At 43.2% G+C, this 19,459-nt stretch overlaps 1 protein-coding gene across 4 annotated transcripts in view; it reads right to left on the bottom strand.

The window, feature by feature from the left end:
* CASR (calcium sensing receptor) overlaps positions 1 to 19,459 on the bottom strand; it is a 169,407-nt gene that overhangs the window by 59,545 nt on the left and 90,403 nt on the right. For all 4 annotated transcript variants that reach the window (XM_043544356.1, XM_043544716.1, XM_043543647.1 and 1 more), the window contains exon 4: positions 14,477 to 15,358. In XM_043544356.1, the coding sequence (XP_043400291.1) occupies positions 14,477 to 15,358 (882 nt within the window). The remainder of the gene's footprint in view (positions 1 to 14,476; positions 15,359 to 19,459) is intronic.

Genomic DNA, 19,459 nt, shown 5'->3' with positions numbered 1-19,459 from the left:
TTCTTGTCAACTGCTGGAAATTGCCCACCGTGATTATCACTACAAAAGGTCCCCCCCCCACTCCCCCCGTTCTCCTGCTGTTAATAGCTCACCTTACCGGATCACTCTTGTTACAGTGCGTATGGTAACACCCATTGTTTCATGTTCTCTGTGTATATAAATCTCCCCACTGTATTTTCCACTGCATGCATCCGATGAAGTGAGCTGTAGCTCACAAAAGCTTACTCTCAAATAAATTTGTTAGTCTCTAAGGTGCCACAAGTCTTCCTTTTCTTCTTGTTAAGTTTAGTCCTTAAGAACCATGTTACAGTTCTGTTTATATGTAACCCTTCTCTTTCCATTATCTGTACTCATGCAATACTGGGTGAATCACAGAATCATAGAATATCAGGGTTGGAAGGGACCTCAGGAGGTCATCTAGTCCAACCCCCTGCTCAAAGCAGGACCAATCCCCAACTAAATCATCCCAGCCAGGGCTTTGTCAAGCCTAACCTTAAAAATATCTAAGGAAGGAGATTCCACCACCTCCCTAGGTAATGCATTCCAGTGTTTCACCACCCTCCTAGTGAAAAAGTTTTTCCTAATATCCAACCTAAACCTCCCCCACTGCAACTTGAGACCATTACTCCTTGTTGTGTCATCTGCTACCACTGAGAACAGCCTAGATCCATCCTCTTTGGAACCCCCTTTCAGGTAGTTGAAAGCAGCTATCAAATCCCCCCTCATTCTTCTCTTCCGCAGACTAAACAATCCCAGTTCCCTCAGCCTCTCCTCATAAGTCATGTGTTCCAGTCCCCTAATCATTTTTGTTGCCCTCCGCTGGACTCTTTCGAATTTTTCCACATCCTTCTTGTAGTGTGGAGCCCAAAACTGGACACAGTACTCCAGATGAGGTCTCACCAATGTCGAATAGAGGGGAACGATCACGTCCCTCGATCTGCTGGCAATGCCCCTACATATACATCCCAAAATGCCATTGGCCTTCTTGGCTACAAGGGCACACTGTTGACTCATACCCAGCTTCTCGTCCACTGTAACCCCTAGATCCTTTTCTGCAAACTGCTGCCTAGCCATTCGGTCCCTAGTCTGTAGCGGTGCATGGGATTCTTCTGTCCTAAGTGCAGGACTCTGTACTTGTCCTTGTTGAACCTCATCAGATTTCTTTTGGCCCAATCCTCTAATTTGTCTAGGGCCCTCTGTATCCTATCCCTACCCTCCAGGGTATCTACCTCTCCTCCCAGTTTAGTGTCATCTGCAAACTTGCTGAGGGTGCAATCCACACCATCCTCCAGATCATTTATGAAGATATTGAACAAAATCGGCCCCAGGACCGACCCTTGGGGCACTCCACTTGATACTGGCTGCCAACTAGACATGGAGCCATTGATCAATACCCGTTGAGCCCGACAATCTAGCCAGCTTTCTATCCACCTTATAGTCCATTCATCCAGCCCATACTTCTTTAACTTGCTGGCAAGAATACTGTGGGAGACCGTGTCAAAAGCTTTGCTAAAGTCAAGGAACAACACATCCACCGCTTTCCCCTCATCCACAGAGCCAGTTATCTCGTCATAGAAGGCAATTAGATTAGTCAGACATGACTTGCCCTTGGTGAATCCATGCTGACTGTTCCTGATCACTTTCCTCTCGTGTAAGTGCTTCAGAATTGATTCCTTGAGGACCTGCTCCATGATTTTTCCGGGGACTGAGGTGAGGCTGACTGGCCTGTAGTTCCCAGGATCCCCCTTCTGGTAACCTTGATGTCACCATAGATAGGGAAAGCCCCGTTCTTTTTCATTACTGGCACTGTAAGGGTGCTCCATTCACTCCAGTTAAGCCTGGATATAATCCCAGAGTCTTGTAAATGCTGAAGTTCTAACTCTGCCTTTAGCTGTACCGCAAAAGGCACTGGAAGACATTTGCAAAATTTAGAAATTGCTCAAGCAAAGTTTTTTTTGCTTTCATGGGCTTTAAGTTTCTCATACCATCCTGAAAGATACCAGTTGCCTTGTACAAAAGTCTAGCTAATTTTTGTTTTGGGCTGGAATTCATTATTTTTTTTCAACCTGCAGTCATTTTATACTTGACCAGTCTTGCTGAAGCTCTCTCAGCTATTCTCTACCAAGTCCCAGCATAGGCTCTTGGCATCTGCTGTTTAGTTATATGTTACCTTCATTGTAATAAAAACCAGGTGATTGAGGATTTCCCCTGCACATGTATTTAGTAGTACTCAGATTTTTCTGCAACTTCATGTCTTTAAGTAGTCTCTACAATCCTGTGTGAAATTACAGAAATACCAGATCCTATATCAAGCTCCATTTTAATACTTAACCCTTCCACTTCTAAAGCAATCCAAATATCACTTCACTTATTGTCTGAGATGGCATAACAGTCAACTACAGTTGTAGAGATGAAATAATATTCTCACTTGACTCTGTGTTGTCATCTGCAAGCTGATTAATCTGAAATCCTCTGGTATTGTCGTTGTGCTTTTTGCACTGACCTGAACATTTTCTGTGTGTGCCCCCAATTTGTTAGTTTATGCAGGGTTTGTCCTTGAACCAACTATCATTTGCATTGTGAGACTGTTTCCCACAATGAAAGCAGTCAGTGATGACATGTGGTGCCTTCTGCTTGACTACCAGTTTATTTGTTACAAATCACATGATGGTGTTACAGCTTCCTGGAATCTTTAATAGCTATCTCCACTGATACAGCATTTTCTAATTCATGCTTTAGGGTCAAATCAATCCGTCAATAGCTGGTTTTGGATTGTTTCATTTTGCTTACGACAAACCAACTGGTCCCTTAAGGCACCATTTCAGTTCTCTCCGAACAGGCAGTGCTCTGTTAATTCCCTTAATCCAGTCACATATTCAGAAATTGTTTTATTTTCTTTTTGACTCCATTTAGGGATAGGCAATTTTCTAGAATTTCCACATTCTCTCTTGTTTTCTCTTCTAGTTTAGTTAAGCTAAGCAGCAGGTTACACATTTTAGCCCCATTACACTCAGTAGATCTGCTCCCTGTTTCTAATCAGTTATACTGTTAGTAATCATATACTCCTCCAGTTCCAGTCAGTACATACAAGGGTACAATGTCACTCAAACTTTAATTCCATCTCCTAATCCCATAAAGCCCAACCTCTGCCCCATAAGAACCCTCCTGCCATTGTATTACTTCCAGGGTAGAGTCTGGAATATGGCCAGAAGCAAGGGGTGTCAAATAACCTCTCTAAAAATTTCTCTCACCACCATCTACCAATCAGAGGGGATTTCAGCACCATAGATCCTCCCCAAGAGGGGTGGAGGCCATGTGACCCCTCTAAGAACTTCTACCATCATCCTTTGCCAATTGGAGTGGGTTTCAGCCCCCTAGAACACCCCCAAGAGTGGGAGTGACCAATTAGAGAAAGTTTAGGGGTTGGTTGACCCATCTGGAAGAGTATTGTGTGCTCCCTCTAAGACAGGGGTTCTGAAACTGTGGTTTGGGACCCCTCAGAGGATCACAAGGTTCTTACATGGGGGGTCACAAGCTGTCAGCCTCCACCCCAAACCCCACTTTGCCTCCAGCATTTATAATGGTGTTAAATATATAAAAAGTGTTTTTAATTTATATGGAGGGGTCACACTCAGAGGCTTTCTATGTGAAAGTGGTCACCAGTACAAAAGTTTGAGAACCACTGCTCTAAGAACTCCTCCAACTACACTCTACCAATCAACACAGGTTCTAGACCTGTAGGACATCCCAGATGGGAACTGTGTACCAATCAGAATAGTTATAGCACAAGTATTTAGCTGGAAACTCTACCATCTGGAGTGTAGTGGTTGGCTGGTCAGCAGCACCATCCCTGGAAGCCCCTCGCTGTGGCGAAGAGGCCATATGTTTCAAGAAAATGTTTTCAGAAATTATGGAAATGGTGAAAGGAAACATGGCAGCCTTCACCACCCCTGTGAGAACTATGGCATTTATTTTAGCTTGGTTACCTGCAAAGGAAGTGCAATATTAAAGACAGTTCTGAGGAGGAGAGAGTGGCCGAATGGAGCCCTTTAGCCCAGCCATTGCTGAATATGGCAGAACCTGACACCGAGACCCATGCGATCATGAGTCAGACTGACTAGCGTGATGCCCATCCAATGTCTGAACCCGTGGGGGAAGGTGACAAGGCCTCTTCAGTGACACCATTGGATAAGGTGAACTGAGGAGATGTTGCTTAGGTAAATAGATTCTAAAAAGTGGCAGTCAAGGAGGATGTAATGCAGTAGGATCTGACCTGAGGTTGTGTAAATCTAAAACAGAGGACTTACACCTGTTTCTGTTCTGAAAATCTTTCAACAGCTTGATGATACCTTTCTAGAGGACCTGGAGGCCCTGAACAATGTTGCATCAGAGAACGAAGATGAATAAGGCCAAACTTGTTGCTCAGCAGCAAGACAAGTTGATCAAGAGGACATCAACCATGAAGAGGATGACAGCTATATGGTTCTATGGAAGGCACTAGGCATACAGCTAATGGCATCCATGGCATGTTGGGAGTGTAAAAGAATTAAGCAGTTTATTCTATGCATTTCTGTTTATGCTGTCCTTAATTATTGTCTTAGGGAGAAGGTTTCTGAAGATTGTGAGGGCTGTGTTATAGATACACGAGGCCAGCAGCATCATGACTGTGTCAACTAGACTTCAGAGGATATAAACTGCAAGCTTTGGGACCTCTGTGCTGACCTGTTTTTGGAAAGCTAATTAAACACAGTTATTGCCATAGGTTACTCAATGCAATGTCTGTGCTTAACCTAAGAAAATGTAGCACTAAGGGTGGTCTTGGTAAATGCTTTGCAAATTGCTAGAGACTCTGGCAGTGTTTAAACAAAATTACCAAACTGAAGGATATCCACTTATTACATTATACTGACCACCTGATCTGCACAGAAAGTTACAGAACTCTGCTGAGGAAAAAGACTATTCTAAGAAATCTAAAAGGATAAAGTTACAGAATAGTGATGGGACAAACGTGATATAAAAATAAAATGTGTCATCTGTAAATGAAAATATATATTGAAAAGGTATCTGGCCATATCTGTGTTTCTGTTACAAAGCTTGTGTGAGGCCTTAAATAAAATGGGGGTTTTGAAGGATCCCCAAAGGAGCTTTCAAGGGGGATTTTAAAAAAAAGGAGCTTCTGAGATCCTAACTATTGTTTCTTAAAAGAAAAAAAAAAGACCTATTTTACAACAAAAAGATGGAATGTTTGTAGCCAATTCAGGTTGGGAAAAAAACGACTGTGTTTAAAATAAAGCAAAAAACGTCATCATGTTTTATAGCTATATATCTCAAACCATGTCTTGAGAACAAGACAGCTGACACAAGTCCATCAATATGACTAGGGGTTCCTGGTTTAATCAATCTATTTTTTGAAATTTCTCGGGTGTGGCCTATTGTCTTCACCAAATGTGTAAACAGATGCCCCAAGTCCTTAGCATTACAGCAGAATAAGATATTATGGTTTGCAAAAGTATCAGTAAGCAGTGTTGATGAATATTCAGATTTGGGTAATCATGATGTTTTGTTCAGAGTTACAAACGTTTCAGACTTATGAACAACCTCCATTCCCAAGGTGTTCGTAACTCTGAGGTTCTACTGTAATACTTAAATAAAGACAGTTTCTCTCCCAGAGACATCAAAAGGGAATGTTCAGGGAGGGATGCATAAATTCCACGTCTATTAGTTAAGAGCAACAGTGATCAAAACAATCTGGTAACAGACATTGAAGTTTTGTTTGAAACAAAGCAATATATTAAAGCAGATGTAAAAACCTGAGCTTTTTTTGGAGACAAAGAGGCCTGTATACTTTCCTGATGATACCATAGTCAGAATTACAAACACACGATGAACAGAACCACCAAAGAACCAGGAATATGCTCTGACACCTTGAGCAACAATGACACCACAAAGCAGCAGAAGACCATAGACACAGCATCAAGACAGCCCAATGCTCAGATACATCAAGTTAAATGACAAAGCAAAAAACACTGGTAAAAAGCAACCATGCAAACATGCCTCCAGTTCCGCACTAAGCCCTGAAAAAACGGTGAGTGAAAACACAAACCCAGAGCATGTGCTTTAGGGACCGTGAATAAAAAAAACAAGGTCTGAAAGTTCACACACTACCAAAATGTTTTGTTGTGAAATATCCAATACTGTTGGCGAAATATGGTCTCTCTTTAGGTTTAGTGACAAATTTGTTAAAGCTCTTTGTGAAAATTATGGTTCTTTGAAGAGACAGGTGATAAATAGATGGCTTTGTCTTGGGGGTTGCCACACACGATCTCCAGAGGGCAAAAGACATACATAAGGCTTTAAAAAATGTGAAAGTTTTTCAAGGGTTAACCTGTAGCTCTAAACAAACATGCCTAGGCGTGAGTAACAAGGTTGTGCAGAAAAAGGAGCATAAAAGGGGGCTGAATGCAAAAAGGACTGCACAGAGCTTGAGAGGAGGCAGTGTTAGGGTTAAGAACAGGGTTGCACAGCAGTTGCAGGGGAAACAAAAGGGGCAGGGGTCAGCATTTGGGGGATAAACAGACTGCTGCCAAAAAGTTATGTCCAGGGTTTTTGTAAAAAAAATGTGAAAAGGTGAAAGAGGCAATAAGGAGAAAACACAAAACCAAAAAGAGAAGCCCCCAAGTAGAGGCTCTCAAACGGACATGTCAGAAAATAGGATGGGGGATCTGGCCCTTATGGCCTAAGGGATGGTGGTGGCTCTAAGGGATAAATTATGAATTGCTACACTTGCTCAGCAAACGTACCTCAGGAAGGCCTAATCCTAATCTAGAAGCTTTTGAGGATGCTACCAAGATACCTTATGGGTACTGTGACAGACTCAGACCAGTTGGGTGCAGGAGTCTGGTCGAAGGCAAATATACTGGCCACTGTATGAATAGCTTTCTGTTCCCTGAGTGACCAGAGCAGGGGCTGCCCTAGAGCAATCAGGAACTTGCTAGAACCAATTAAGACAGGCAAGCTAATTAAGACACCTGGAGCCAATTAAGAACTTACTAGAATCAATTATGGCAGGCAGGCTAATCAGGACACCTGGCTTAAAAGGACCTTCCATCAGTTAGTAGGGCGTGCACAAGGATTGGGGAGTGAGTGGGTGTGCTGCTGGAGGACTGAGAAGTACAAGTGTTATCAAGCTTCAGGAGGAAGGGTGTGCGGTGAGGATAAAGAAGGTGCTGAGGGGAGGCCATGGGGAACTAGCCCAGGGAATTGTAGCTGTCATGCAGCTGATACGGGAGACGTTGTAGACAGCTGCTATCCATAGGGCTCTGGGCTGGAATCTGGTGTAGAGGGTGGGCCTGGGTTCTCCCCATCTCCCCAACAACCTATCTGACACAGGAGGAGTTGACTTGGTCTGTGAGAGACACCAGAGGGGAAGGTCTAATTTGCAAAGGGATCTGGTCTGTCCCTGAACCACTAGGTGGGACAACAGAGACTGCGGAGATTGATCTCCATTTCCCCCATGCTGGCCAGTGATGAGGTTAGCTGAGTGAACGGCAGATTTGAGCCTCGAGCAAAAGTGGCCAAACTGAGGGCTGCCATGAACCTCTGAGGCGAGCAAATCTGCCAAAAAGCGCAGGACCTACCAAGGCAGAGGAGGAATTTTGTCACCATACCTAGGGATGGATTTAAATGCTTCTACAAGAGAGGCTTATAGATTAAGAACTGGACTTTTCCCTCATGATTAGCCAGTGGCTTATACTTTGAAAAGTACAACAGCAGGGTGTAAAAAGCAATGAATTATCATCAGGACCTTTTTTAACAACCAAAGCTGCCGACCGAAAACATGTCTAGCTACATGAAGAGACACCTGGCCCTTTTAAAATTACTTAGCAAATCACCACAGCAAAGGAAAGATATCCTGTGTTCAGCCTCTGATGATTTAATAGTGGCCATTTCAGAAATAGCACTCAGCACCTTAAAAGAAAACATCCCTTTGACACAAAATCAAGTGTGCAGAAAATGAGTCACAATTTTATGAAAACTCTCTGTAATAAAAGGGTCTCTTTTAAAAGAAAGAAGCATCTCGTGAAACAGGCTGGGGCATTTATCGGACCTCTGTTAAGTTTTGTTATCCCTCTGATAATGGGGCATCAAAACATAAGAATGGCCCTACTGGGTCAGACCAAAGGTCCATCTAGCCCAGTATCCTGTCTTCCGACAGGGGCCAGTGTCCCAGAGGGAATGAACAGAACAGGTAATCATCAAGTGATCCATCCCATCGGTCATTCCCAGCTTCTGGCAAACAGAGGCTAGGTACACCATTCCTGCCCATCCTGGCTAATAGCCATTGTCTATTGTCTAAGCTAATAGTCTTGGTGAGTAATGAGGACCTCATAGAGGAAATGGTTGTAGGGGATAATCTTGGCTCAAGTGATCATGAGCTAATTCAGTTCAAACTGAATGGAAGGATTAACAAAAATAAATCTGCAACTAGGGTTTTGATTTCAAAAGGGCTGACTTTCAAAAATTAAGGGAATTAGTTAGGGAAGTGGATTGGACTGAAGAATTTATGGGTTTAAAGGTAGAGGAGGCCTGGGATTATTTTAAATTAAAGCTGCAGAAGCTATCGGAAGCCTGCATCCCAAGAAAGGGGAAAAAATTCATAGGTAGGAGTTGTAGACCAAGCTGGATGAGCAAGCATCTTAGAGAGGTAATTAAGAAAAAGCAGAAAGCATATAGGGAGTGGAAGAAGGGAGAGATCAGTAAGGCAAGCTACCTTATTGAGGTCAGAATATGTAGGGATAAAGTGAGACAGGCTAAAAGTCAAGTAGAGTTGGACCTTGCAAAGGGAATTAAAACCAATAGTAAAAGGTTCTATAGTCATATAAATAGGAAGAAAACAAAGAAAGAGGAAGTGGGACCGCTAAAAACTGAGGATGGAGTGGAGGTCAAGGATAATCTAGGCATGGCCCAATATCTAAACAAATACTTTGCCTCAGTCTTTAATAAGACTAAAGAGGATCTTAGGGATAATGGTAGCATGATAAATGGGAATGAGGATATGGAGGTAGACATCACCATATCTGAGGTAGAAGCGAAACTCAAACAGCTTAATGGGACTAAATCGGGGGGCCCAGATAATCTTCATCCAAGAATATTAAAAGAATTGGCACAAGAAATTGCAAGCCCATTAGCAAGAATTTTTACTGAATCTGTAAACTCAGGGGTTGTACCGTATGATTGGAGAATTGCTAACATAGTTCCTATTTTTAAGAAAGGGAAAAAAAGTGATCCGAGTAATTATAGGCCTGTTAGTTTGACATCTGTAGTATGCAAGGTCTTGGAAAAAATTTTGAAGGAGAAGGTAGTTAAGGACATTGAAGTCAATGATAAATGGGACAAAATACAACATGGTTTTACAAAAGGTAGATCGTGCCAAACCAACCTAATCTCCTTCTTTGAGAAAGTAACAGATTTTTTAGATAAAGGAAACGCAGTGGATCTAATTTACTTAGATTTTAGTAAGGCGTTTGATACGGTGCCACATGGGGAATTATTAGTTAAATTGGATAAGATGGGCATCAATAGGAAAATTGAAAGGTGGATAGGGAATTGGTTAAAGGGGAGACTACAACGGGTCCTACTGAAAGGTGAACTGTCAAGTTGGAGGGAGGTTACCAGTGGAGTTCCTCAGGGATCGGTTTTGGGACCAATCTTATTTAATCTTTTTATTACTGACCTGGGCACAAAAAGTGGGAGTGTGCTAATAAAGTTTGCAGATGATACAAAGCTGGGAGGTATTGCTAATTTAGAGAAGGACAGGGATACCCTACAGGAGGATCTGGATGACCTTGTAAACTGGAGTAATAGGAATAGGATGAAATTTAATAGTGAGAAGTGTAAGGTCATGCATTTAGGGATTAATAACAAGAATTTTAGTTATAAGCTAGGGACGCATCAACTAGAAGTAACGGAGAAGGAAAAGGACCTTGGAGTATTGGTTGATCATAGGTTGACTATGAGCTGCCAATGTGATATGGCTGTGAAAAAAGCTAATGTCGTCTTGGGATGCATCAGGAGAGGTATTTCCAGTAGGGATAAGGAGGTCTTAGTACCGTTATATAAGGCACTGGTGAGACCTCACCTGGAGTACTGTGTGCAGTTCTGGTCTCCCATGTTTAAGAAGGATGAATTCAAACTGGAACAGGTACAGAGAAGGGCTACTAGGATGATCCGAGGAATGGAAAACTTGTCTTATGAAAGGAGACTCAGGGAGCTTGGCTTGTTTAGCCTAACTAAAAGAAGGTTGAGGGGAGATATGATTGCTCTCTATAAATATATCAGAGGGATAAATACCAGAGAGGGAGAGGAATTATTTAAACTCAGTACCAATGTGGACACAAGAACAAATGGATATAAACTGGCCACTAGGAAATTTAGATTAGAAATTAGACGAAGGTTTCTAACCATCAGAGGAGTGAAGTTTTGGAATAGCCTTCCGAGGGAAGTAGTGGGGGCAAAAGATCTATCTTGCTTTAAGATTAAACTCGATAAGTTTATGGAGGAGATGGTATGATGGGATAACATGGCTTTGGTAATTAAATATTCATGGTAAATAGGCCCAATGGACTGTGATGGGTTTTAGATGGGGTAAGATCCAAGTTACCCGGGAAAGAATTTTCTGTAGTATCTGGCTGATGAATCTTGCCCATATGCTCAGGGTTTAGCTGATCGCCATATTTGGGGTCGGGAAGGAATTTTCCTCCAGGGCAGATTGGAAGGCCCTGGAGGTTTTTCGCCTTCCTCTGTAGCATGGGGCACGGGTCACTTGCTGGAGGATTCTCTGCTCCTTGAGGTCTTTAAACTACAATTTGAGGACTTCAATAGCACAGATATAGGTGTGAGGTTTTTTTGTAGGAGTGGTGGGTGAAATTCTGTGGCCTGCGTTGTGCAGGAGGTCAGACTAGATGATCATAATGGTCCCTTCTGACCTAAATATCTATGAATCTATGAATCTATGGACCGATCCTCCATGAATTTATCTAGTTCTTTTTTGAACCCTGTTATGGTCTTGGCCCTCACAACATCCTCTGGCAAGGAGTTCCACAGGTTGACTGTGCGTTGTGTGAAGAAATACTTCATTTTATTTGTTTTAAACCTGCTGCCTATTAATTTCATTTGGTGACCCCTAGTTCTTGTGTTATGAGAAGTAGTAAACAACACTTCCTTATCTACTTTCTCTACACCAGTCATGATTTTATAGACCTCAATCATATCTCCCCTTAGCCGTCTCTTTTCCTTTCTTTTTGCTGCCAAGAAGGCTAACAGCATTTTGGGCTGTAAAAGTAGGAGCAATGCCAGCAGATCGAGGGACATCATCATTCCCCTCTATTTGGCATTGGTGAGGCCTCATCTGGAGTACCGTGTCCAGTTTTAGGCCCCACACTACAAGAAGGATGTGGAAAAATTGGAAAGAGTCCAGCAGAGGGCAACAAAAATGATTAGGGGGTTGGAGCACATGGAGAGGCTGAGGGAACTGGGATTATTTAGTCTACAGAAGAGAAGAATGAGGGGGGATTTGATAGCTGCTTTCAACTACCTGAAAGGGGGTTCCAAAGAGGATGGATCTAGACTGTTCTCAGTGGTAGCGGATGACAGAATGAGGAGTAATGGTCTCAAGTTGCAGTGGGGGAGGTTTAGGTTGGATATTAGGAAAAACTTTTTCACTAGGAGGGTGGTGAAGCACTGGAATGGGTTACCTAGGGAGGTGGTGGAATCTCCTTCCTTTGAGGTTTTTAAGGTCAGGCTTGACAAAGCCCTGGCTGGGATGATTTAGTTGGGGATTGGTCCTGCGTTGAGCAGGGGGTTGGACTAGATGACCTCCTGAGGTCCCTTCCAACCCTGATATTCTATGATTCTATGAAAGGCAAAGCAATTAAAACTGATACAAGTAAATACTTTTTTTTACACAGCACATAATTAAACTGTAGAGTTTACTGCCACAAGATACAGAGTCCAGAAGTTTATGCTGAGGCTAATGGAGCCAAGACTTCTTAGGAGGAACACTGTCTTATCAACATACCATTTTGCCAATGGTTTGAGACACTATAATCATCTGTTATCTTCATCTTGAGCTCCTGTTATCTAGGAGCCATCTTGGTATAGTGGCTCCTAAACACCTTCTTGGCTCTATCATCACAGATCACCTTGGTACTCAGAAACCCTTTAACTAAGTGAAAGAGAAGATGGTGAGAGCCAATAGCCGAAGCGCCATTGTGTATTGGACTGATTCTGGCATAAAGGTTTTCTTGAATCTTATGTTGTGGCTGTGCAGAGGGTAAAGAAAGTTTTCTTCACCGGCACTACAGCATGTGTGAAATCCTCATCAGAGTAACCTTTCTGAGTGGTAACAAGCCATGTTAACCCAGGCTCTTTACACCTTGTGACAGAGATGAGAGTTAGTCACTATGAAGGGTTTACACACTATTTTTTGGATAAGGTAGCACAGATCCTGACTGAGCTGTCTTTGTCCAAGGAAATGAAATTGGGTTTTGGGAGGAAAGTACAAATTTCTCTCAGCTTTGAGATGCTCCCTAGGGCTCTGAAGATGTTGGGGGATGTAGCTATGTGAGCTGAAGCCATTTCCCTTGTGACTGGTGAAAACCTGTAGGGAGATGCTGAGGCAATACTTGATCTGGAGTACACAAATCACATGCCTGGCATTTAGTGCTATTCAGGTGAGGTCAAAATGAATTTTTTAAAAAAGGCACAAATATCAAATAATGCCAATGGCCACCACCACATAATGGTTGTCATTTTAAATATACTTTAATATATAGCTTCACCCACTTGTCGGCTCGCTGCATCCTCCAACCCTTCCCAAACTCTCTGCTTTATCCCCCATCTACTCTTTCCTTCTGCCAAGTTCTCTCCTCCATGATAAATATTGGTACCTACTATTCTTACCTAGCATCCTTCACTAAGTGCTGTAGCTATTTTTCAGCATCTGACAAATCCTCCAAAAGTGGATTTATTGCTTTCTTTCCTATAATCTATTTAACAAATATCACATATTTCTGAATACATTATTTTTATGCATACTTTGTTTTTTATTCTCCTAGTTTACAGAGTTGAGAGAATCATTTTCAAATATATATTAAGTTTGTGACATTTGTACAGACATATTTGTGCAGCTCTGACAGCCAGTCTGGCAGAAAGGCATTGAAAGACAGATGCCTCTGGGGTTATGTCTACACTGCAGTTAGACCCCGCAGCTTGCCCATGCCAGCTGACTCAGGCTTGCGGGGCTCAGGTTAAGGGGCTGTTTAACTGTGGTGTAGACATTCAGGCTTGGGTTAGAGTTCAGGCTCTAGTACCATGAGAAGTCAAAAGATCTCCTTAAATTCAGGGGAGTTCTGATTCCAGAGGTGTTTGGATCCAAGCTTTTGATTCAGGCTACAGCTGGGCAAAAAGTATTTGCGGAATAAAATGTTGGCATATGGGGTGGGGGACTTTAAAAACATTACCATTTTTGAAAATATATTTGATATTAGAAAATATTGAATGTTGAATATCACAGCCAAACATATGGCAGCATCTGGAGTATTTGCAAAGTATCAGAGAATAAAATTAATTGCCTGAGTCAGTGGTCCCAAAACTGTGGGACGCACCTCCCTAGCAGGCAGAGCAGGACCAAGGCCAGTCCCCACAGGGGGCAGGGAGGCAGCACCACCCAGCCCTGCTTTGGCCCCCACTCTGCTCTAGCCCTGTCCCAAGCTGTGGCCCCAGCTCCCAGCTGCAGCTCCACTCCTGGCCCCAACCCCGCCCCCATCTGCAGCCTCGGCTCCTGGCCTGGCTGCAACTCCAGCCCCAGCCCTCTTACCCCTGTCCGCACCCAGCCCCCGCCCACCCAGGAGCCATGGCCCCGCTCCTGGCCCTGGCTCCTGACCACAGCTCCCAGGGTTGGGGGGCACAGACAGGGTAGCAGGGGGTGCAATGTGAAAAGTTTGGAGACCACAGGCCTAAGTATCACAGTGGGCAGAATACATCTATTGACTATGTAAATTTGACCAAATCTTTCAGATCCATTTTAAAGTTTTGTAAATTCACAGATACGAAAAGACTTGAATGTTGAAACAAACCAAATGCCTAGTATTTGCTAAATAGTCGCAAATTATTTTCCTCCAGGATTCAACATTCTCTAGTTTGGGCCTATATCTAATTAGGACATTGGGATCAAACTTAAAATTTGGCTGGTAGGCAAAAATGCTATAGGATTGCAAAAGACATAGAAATTGACTGAGAAAGTGAACTCCAAAATGTGTTATTGCTTACTTATTTTCTCAGATTCCCTTCTCTTCCCAATCCCAGATTGTCAAAGGCACCCTTTCCCAGGACAGCAATGGAGAGATCCTGTCCAGTTTGGTCTCTATTCTATGGATATACATACATAGGCACTCTTTATACTGAAAGTAAGACTTACCTGCCATGCCTCAACCTTCTTAATGTCTGCACATGATCCATTGGTGAAGAGGCCTTTTCCAGGGGTACATGTGTATATATCCTGCAAAGCATGGGCAATAGAATACACTGCCAAGTACACATTATAAGATATCCGCAGGTGTGTGTAGTCCATGTATGGTGTCTCTACATTGGTGATATTCTCCTCCCCTGTGCAAGGGAGATGGAAGGCAGCTGTGCTATTTCCAACTCCACTTCCTTCTTCATGGCCCTTGTGGAAGGAGACTGAAGCTGGGAGATTCTTGGACCCTTCTGGGAGGTAGCAGTTAAAGGTCTCCTCCCAAAACTCCTTGGCAAAGCCATTGTAGGTGGATTTCTTGGGATGCACTTTCTGTAGAAACTCACGAAAGCCTGGGATCTGCCCTGCCTTCAGTGCAAACCCAATGGTACCTCCAATGACATGGAAGAACTCTGGCATGGCTATCAGGGAAGAGCTGGCCCAAGCCTCACTTGCCAGCCAGATCCTGCCAGTTATGTTACGCCTGACTATCTCCTTGATGAGGGGTTCAAGGTCCGGTCCACTGGAGAAGACAACAATCACTTTAGCAGTGGAGTTCTGGATGACCTCCACCACTTGCTGGATCTCCTCCTCCACTGAGTACTGGGAGATGAGCTCACTGAAATCAATGCAGATGTCCCTTTCCTCTGCCTCCTCCCGGAACTTCTCAATCCCTGGCCGACCATAGTCATCATCAGCTGCAATTGTTCCCACCCAGTTCCAGCGGAAGTACTCAATGATATCTGCCATTGCAGTGGCCTGGTGCTCATCATTGGGGATCGTGCGGAGGAAAGACTTGAACTGGTTTTTGTTGCTCAAAAGTCGGCTGGATGAGGCATAACTGACCTGTAGGAGGACAGGGAGCAAGCAGTATGGCTCATTAAGTAAGCTGTATGAAGATAAATTGCCTAGTCTTGTTTTAGGGTCACCATCTCGATGCGTAATCTGAGATGGCGATGCTCAGCCAGCCACTTACTCTTGGGCATTTACAGTGCCTGAAATTACATTTTCAGATGGAAACTGAAATTTGGGTATGTTCTTATGGTAATAAATGACTTGCAGAAATGTGTGCTCAGTGTGTCCCTAGCTCTCAGTGAGCTAGATAAGTGGGGCAGACATATGTACACCTCATTGGTCAGAGATCTGGGGAAATGGGGCAGAAACACGTAGACACACAGACTGGGGGAAATGGACAGAGATGTGTGCCACTGGCAGATCACACAAGCAAGTCTCTGCACTTCTTGCCAAATCTGGAAAAACAAGAACTTGTCATTAGAGTAAACTAAGAATGTATATATCAATTCAGATAAAATACAAATGCTCCCTCCCTGAATGTGACATCTACAGACTTTCATTATCATCACAACCTCAGCTACATCACTGGCCTCCTGAAGTCCTTCCTCCATTCCCTTCTCCTTGCATTCCATTAAGCAGACTTAGCCATGAGCCATCAGATCTCCATGCGATACCATCGCCAACTATTATTTCAGTCTCGGTGCAAGAAGTGCGTGAGAAATCAGAAATGACATGGACCTGTGGATAGTATTAAATAGTTTATTTCGTATTAAACTATTTATTAAATAGTTTATTCAAAATATCCATGGTCAATCTCAAAAAAGCAGCAGTGTGGTAATTATGAAGACATAGTTACTGAATCCATGGTCACGGTGCATTGAGTTTTGCAATTAAAGTGGAATTTCAATTTTTTTGTTAGGGCTGCAAACAAATGTTTTTTCCTAATGAAACTTACTCTTAGGGGATAGATTAAATCTTCTAGAAACTTAGAAGAAAAAACATTGACTAATATAGGGATTTGAAAGAATTGAAAATTACTCCTCTGAAATTTCAGGACTAACGTCTAATTTTTCTGAGGACTCCGTCTAATGTACAAATGGCTTTGCTTTAGCATTTCAGACTTTGAAAGATGAAAAAAACCCACATAAAATCTGATTTTATTCATCTAAAAGAATTTAAGAACAAAAGCCCAGGTACACAAAGGTGCATAAGCACCTAAAGCCCAGACGTAGTTGAATAAGACTGTGGTTTAGGATCCTAAATCCCAGTTTTAGGCTTCACTGTGATCCACAAAACTCCTTCCATATGCTGTAGGTGTCTAAGTTTTCGCAGTAAAAGTTCCCTAGGTGCCTACATTCCTGCCTCTGGGCATGCCTCACTCAAGGTGTCCAAACACCAATCTCCTGCCTAAGCCCCAGAGCGATCCATGAACTGGGGAAAGACAGGCAGAGGAGCACCTATCTTGCATGCAAGGCCTGATCTGACAGGTGTGCTCAGAGGCCACCTACCGGATCAGGTCCCATTCAAAATTTGGCAGGAAAAGGGTCTGAGATGGTGGTGGTGCCCGGTGGTTAGAACACTCACCTGGGATGTGGGAGACCCAGCTTTGATTCCCCAATCTCTGCCTAAGGGGGAGAAACGATTTGAACAGGGGTCTCCCACTGCTTAGGAGAGTGTGCTAAACACTGAGATATTTTGAGGTGAGAGTTTTCTCAACCTCTTCTGTTGAAGCTGTTTCATTGCAGAAAATACTTAAAGAGTCATTGAGCCAGAGAGCGAGAAAGAGGATGACTCTGCCGGCTGGTAGCTAGGGCACTGAGCTGGGAGACCCGGTGTCCCCTCTTCCAGTGATTCTCTAATTATTTATATGCAGTGGAACAACTTCAATAGGAGAAACTGAGAAAGTCCCACATCAGAATATCCATACCTGCGCAGCGACAGCATGCACCTGAGAGGTTTGAATCCTTTCTCCCCCTTAGGTAGAAGGTTGACCTGAACGTGGGTCTCTAATATCCCAGGCGAGCGCTCTAGCCACTGGGCTAAAAGCTAGCAGGTGGGCACCTCTACAACCACTTGCTGTTTTGTGTGGAGTGAGGCAGGTGCCTAAGTTATAAGACTCCAGGAGAGGGGCTCCTGATTGTAAATCACACGCAGAGATACACACCTATCTCTGTGAAAGGGGCAGGCTTTGGATTCCCACTGGCGAGCTTAGGCAGCTCCCTGCGTAACGTGCTTGCTTTTGTGGATCACTTTTGAAGATGCCTATTTCTCCCCATTCATTGCATAGGGAGTCTAGGTACCTAAGCTGGCTTTGCGGATCACAGTGCTGTTCCTGTGATTTTTCTAGCACTATTGTTTCTTACTACTTCTTTTGCAAAAGCCGATAGATTAAAAAATGCCTTATGTTGATGCATAAAATTTTGCACGCTAAAATGCTGGCATTTAAAATTTTAGATGTCAACTCTTCTGAGAGAGAAAAGAAAGAGCCTGGCTAGCAAAGAATATTCCCAGCACTGCCCACCCTCAGGTTTATAGAAGAGAAGCTCCTCTTTTGAAGACCTTAACACCTTCTAAAGTGAGTCGGGGGTACAGGAGAGGAGTCCCGTGCCGGCACACCTCATAAGGTACTCAGGAGCTGAGCTCTTTTTCTGTTACTTTTAGGTCTGCAGGACAAGAGTTGCCCTTCTGTTCACTTTGGAAGGTGCTAAGAAGGGGAGTTCCTCTGTGCAATTCCAAAGAGCTACACCTTATACCACTGATGGCAAGCAAAGAATCAGTTTCAACATGTTTGTGTTTATTAAGTTGGCAGAGTGTGACTGATGAAGTCTAATTATTCCTTAACTTTTTTAGGGTTTTTCCTTTGTATTATGCATTTTTTTTAATTAAAAATAATCTGAAGTTGCGAATTCTCTCTGCATAACATCTCTAAGATATAGCCTTCCTTATCCACACAAAACGTTAAGAGTCTCATCAAAGCTCTCTCATCATCTTACATCTCAACTACTGAAAATATCCTTCCCTCTGGCCTTGACAAAAACAATCTTTCCCCCACTCATATTCTGAATAGTCAGAATGCTTCTGCAAAGACCATTTTCCTAGCCTTTCCTTGCTTTGACCATGTCACCGCTCACCTTTGCATCCCTCCACTGGCTTCCCTTTCTCTATCACATCAAACATGAGTTGCTTCTCTTCACTTTCAAGGGCCTTCACAGCCTATTCCCCACCACCTATCATCCCTCATTCAGTATCAAGAAGTTGATTGCTGTCTCTGATAGACCCTTAATGCCTTCACTGCCCACTTGTTAAATTTTCAAACAAACATCTTCGTGCTTTCTCCCATGCTGCCCCACACACTTGGGACATGCTCTGATTAACCATCCACAAAGCTGCTTAATTGTTTTCCTTCAAATCCCTCCTCAAAACTCTTCTGTGCTGTGATACCTACAAAACACTTGTTAGACTGTTATTGTGGAGAGATCACTGCCTATCATGCCGACCAATACTGTCTCAAGCAAAGACCAATACTGTCTCATTATTTCCTTGTACTCCCCCATCAGTCTATATCCATCTATTGTCTGTTGTCTTATCCTCTGATTATAAGTTCCTTGGGGCAGGTCTGTCTTTTTGTTCTGTGTCTGTACAGCACCTAACACAATGGAGTCCTGATCTATGACTAGAGCTCCTAGGCATTAGGGTAATACAAATAATAATGTTTTTTCTACACAGGGACCCACAAGGGTGGGGGAGGTACAAGCATAACTGATGGATATAAAACGTCACCGTTTGAGCACTTGGCACAGAGAAGGAGGCCCTATTTAGTAGAATAGTTCTGTTCTGCGCAGGGGACTGATGACCGCCACAAACAGGAAGGACTTGCACTAGACAGAGGACAGGAAGGACTCTGCCCAGCCTGAAATGCTGATGAACACTGGGCTCCCAGAAAGGGTGAGCTAAGCTCTGACTAGGGGAACCTGTGTCTCAGGATTTTTGTTATTTTCAAAAATCTGTAACTGTCAAGCATTTTAAGAGTAAAGTCACTGTGATTAAGAAATGTCTTTGTTACGCCTGGGTTCCTTACTTTCCTGCCACATTGTCCCTGAAGTGATTAAATGAGTAAGCCAAAGAGTCCAGACAAGAGGGCATACATAAGCA

Source organism: Chelonia mydas, chromosome 1, assembly GCF_015237465.2.
Source record: "Chelonia mydas isolate rCheMyd1 chromosome 1, rCheMyd1.pri.v2, whole genome shotgun sequence".
In the NCBI taxonomy this organism is placed as follows: domain Eukaryota; kingdom Metazoa; phylum Chordata; order Testudines; family Cheloniidae; genus Chelonia; species Chelonia mydas.
The sequence above is the reverse complement of the archived record's forward strand: the minus strand, read 5'-3'. Positions and strand labels throughout refer to the sequence as shown.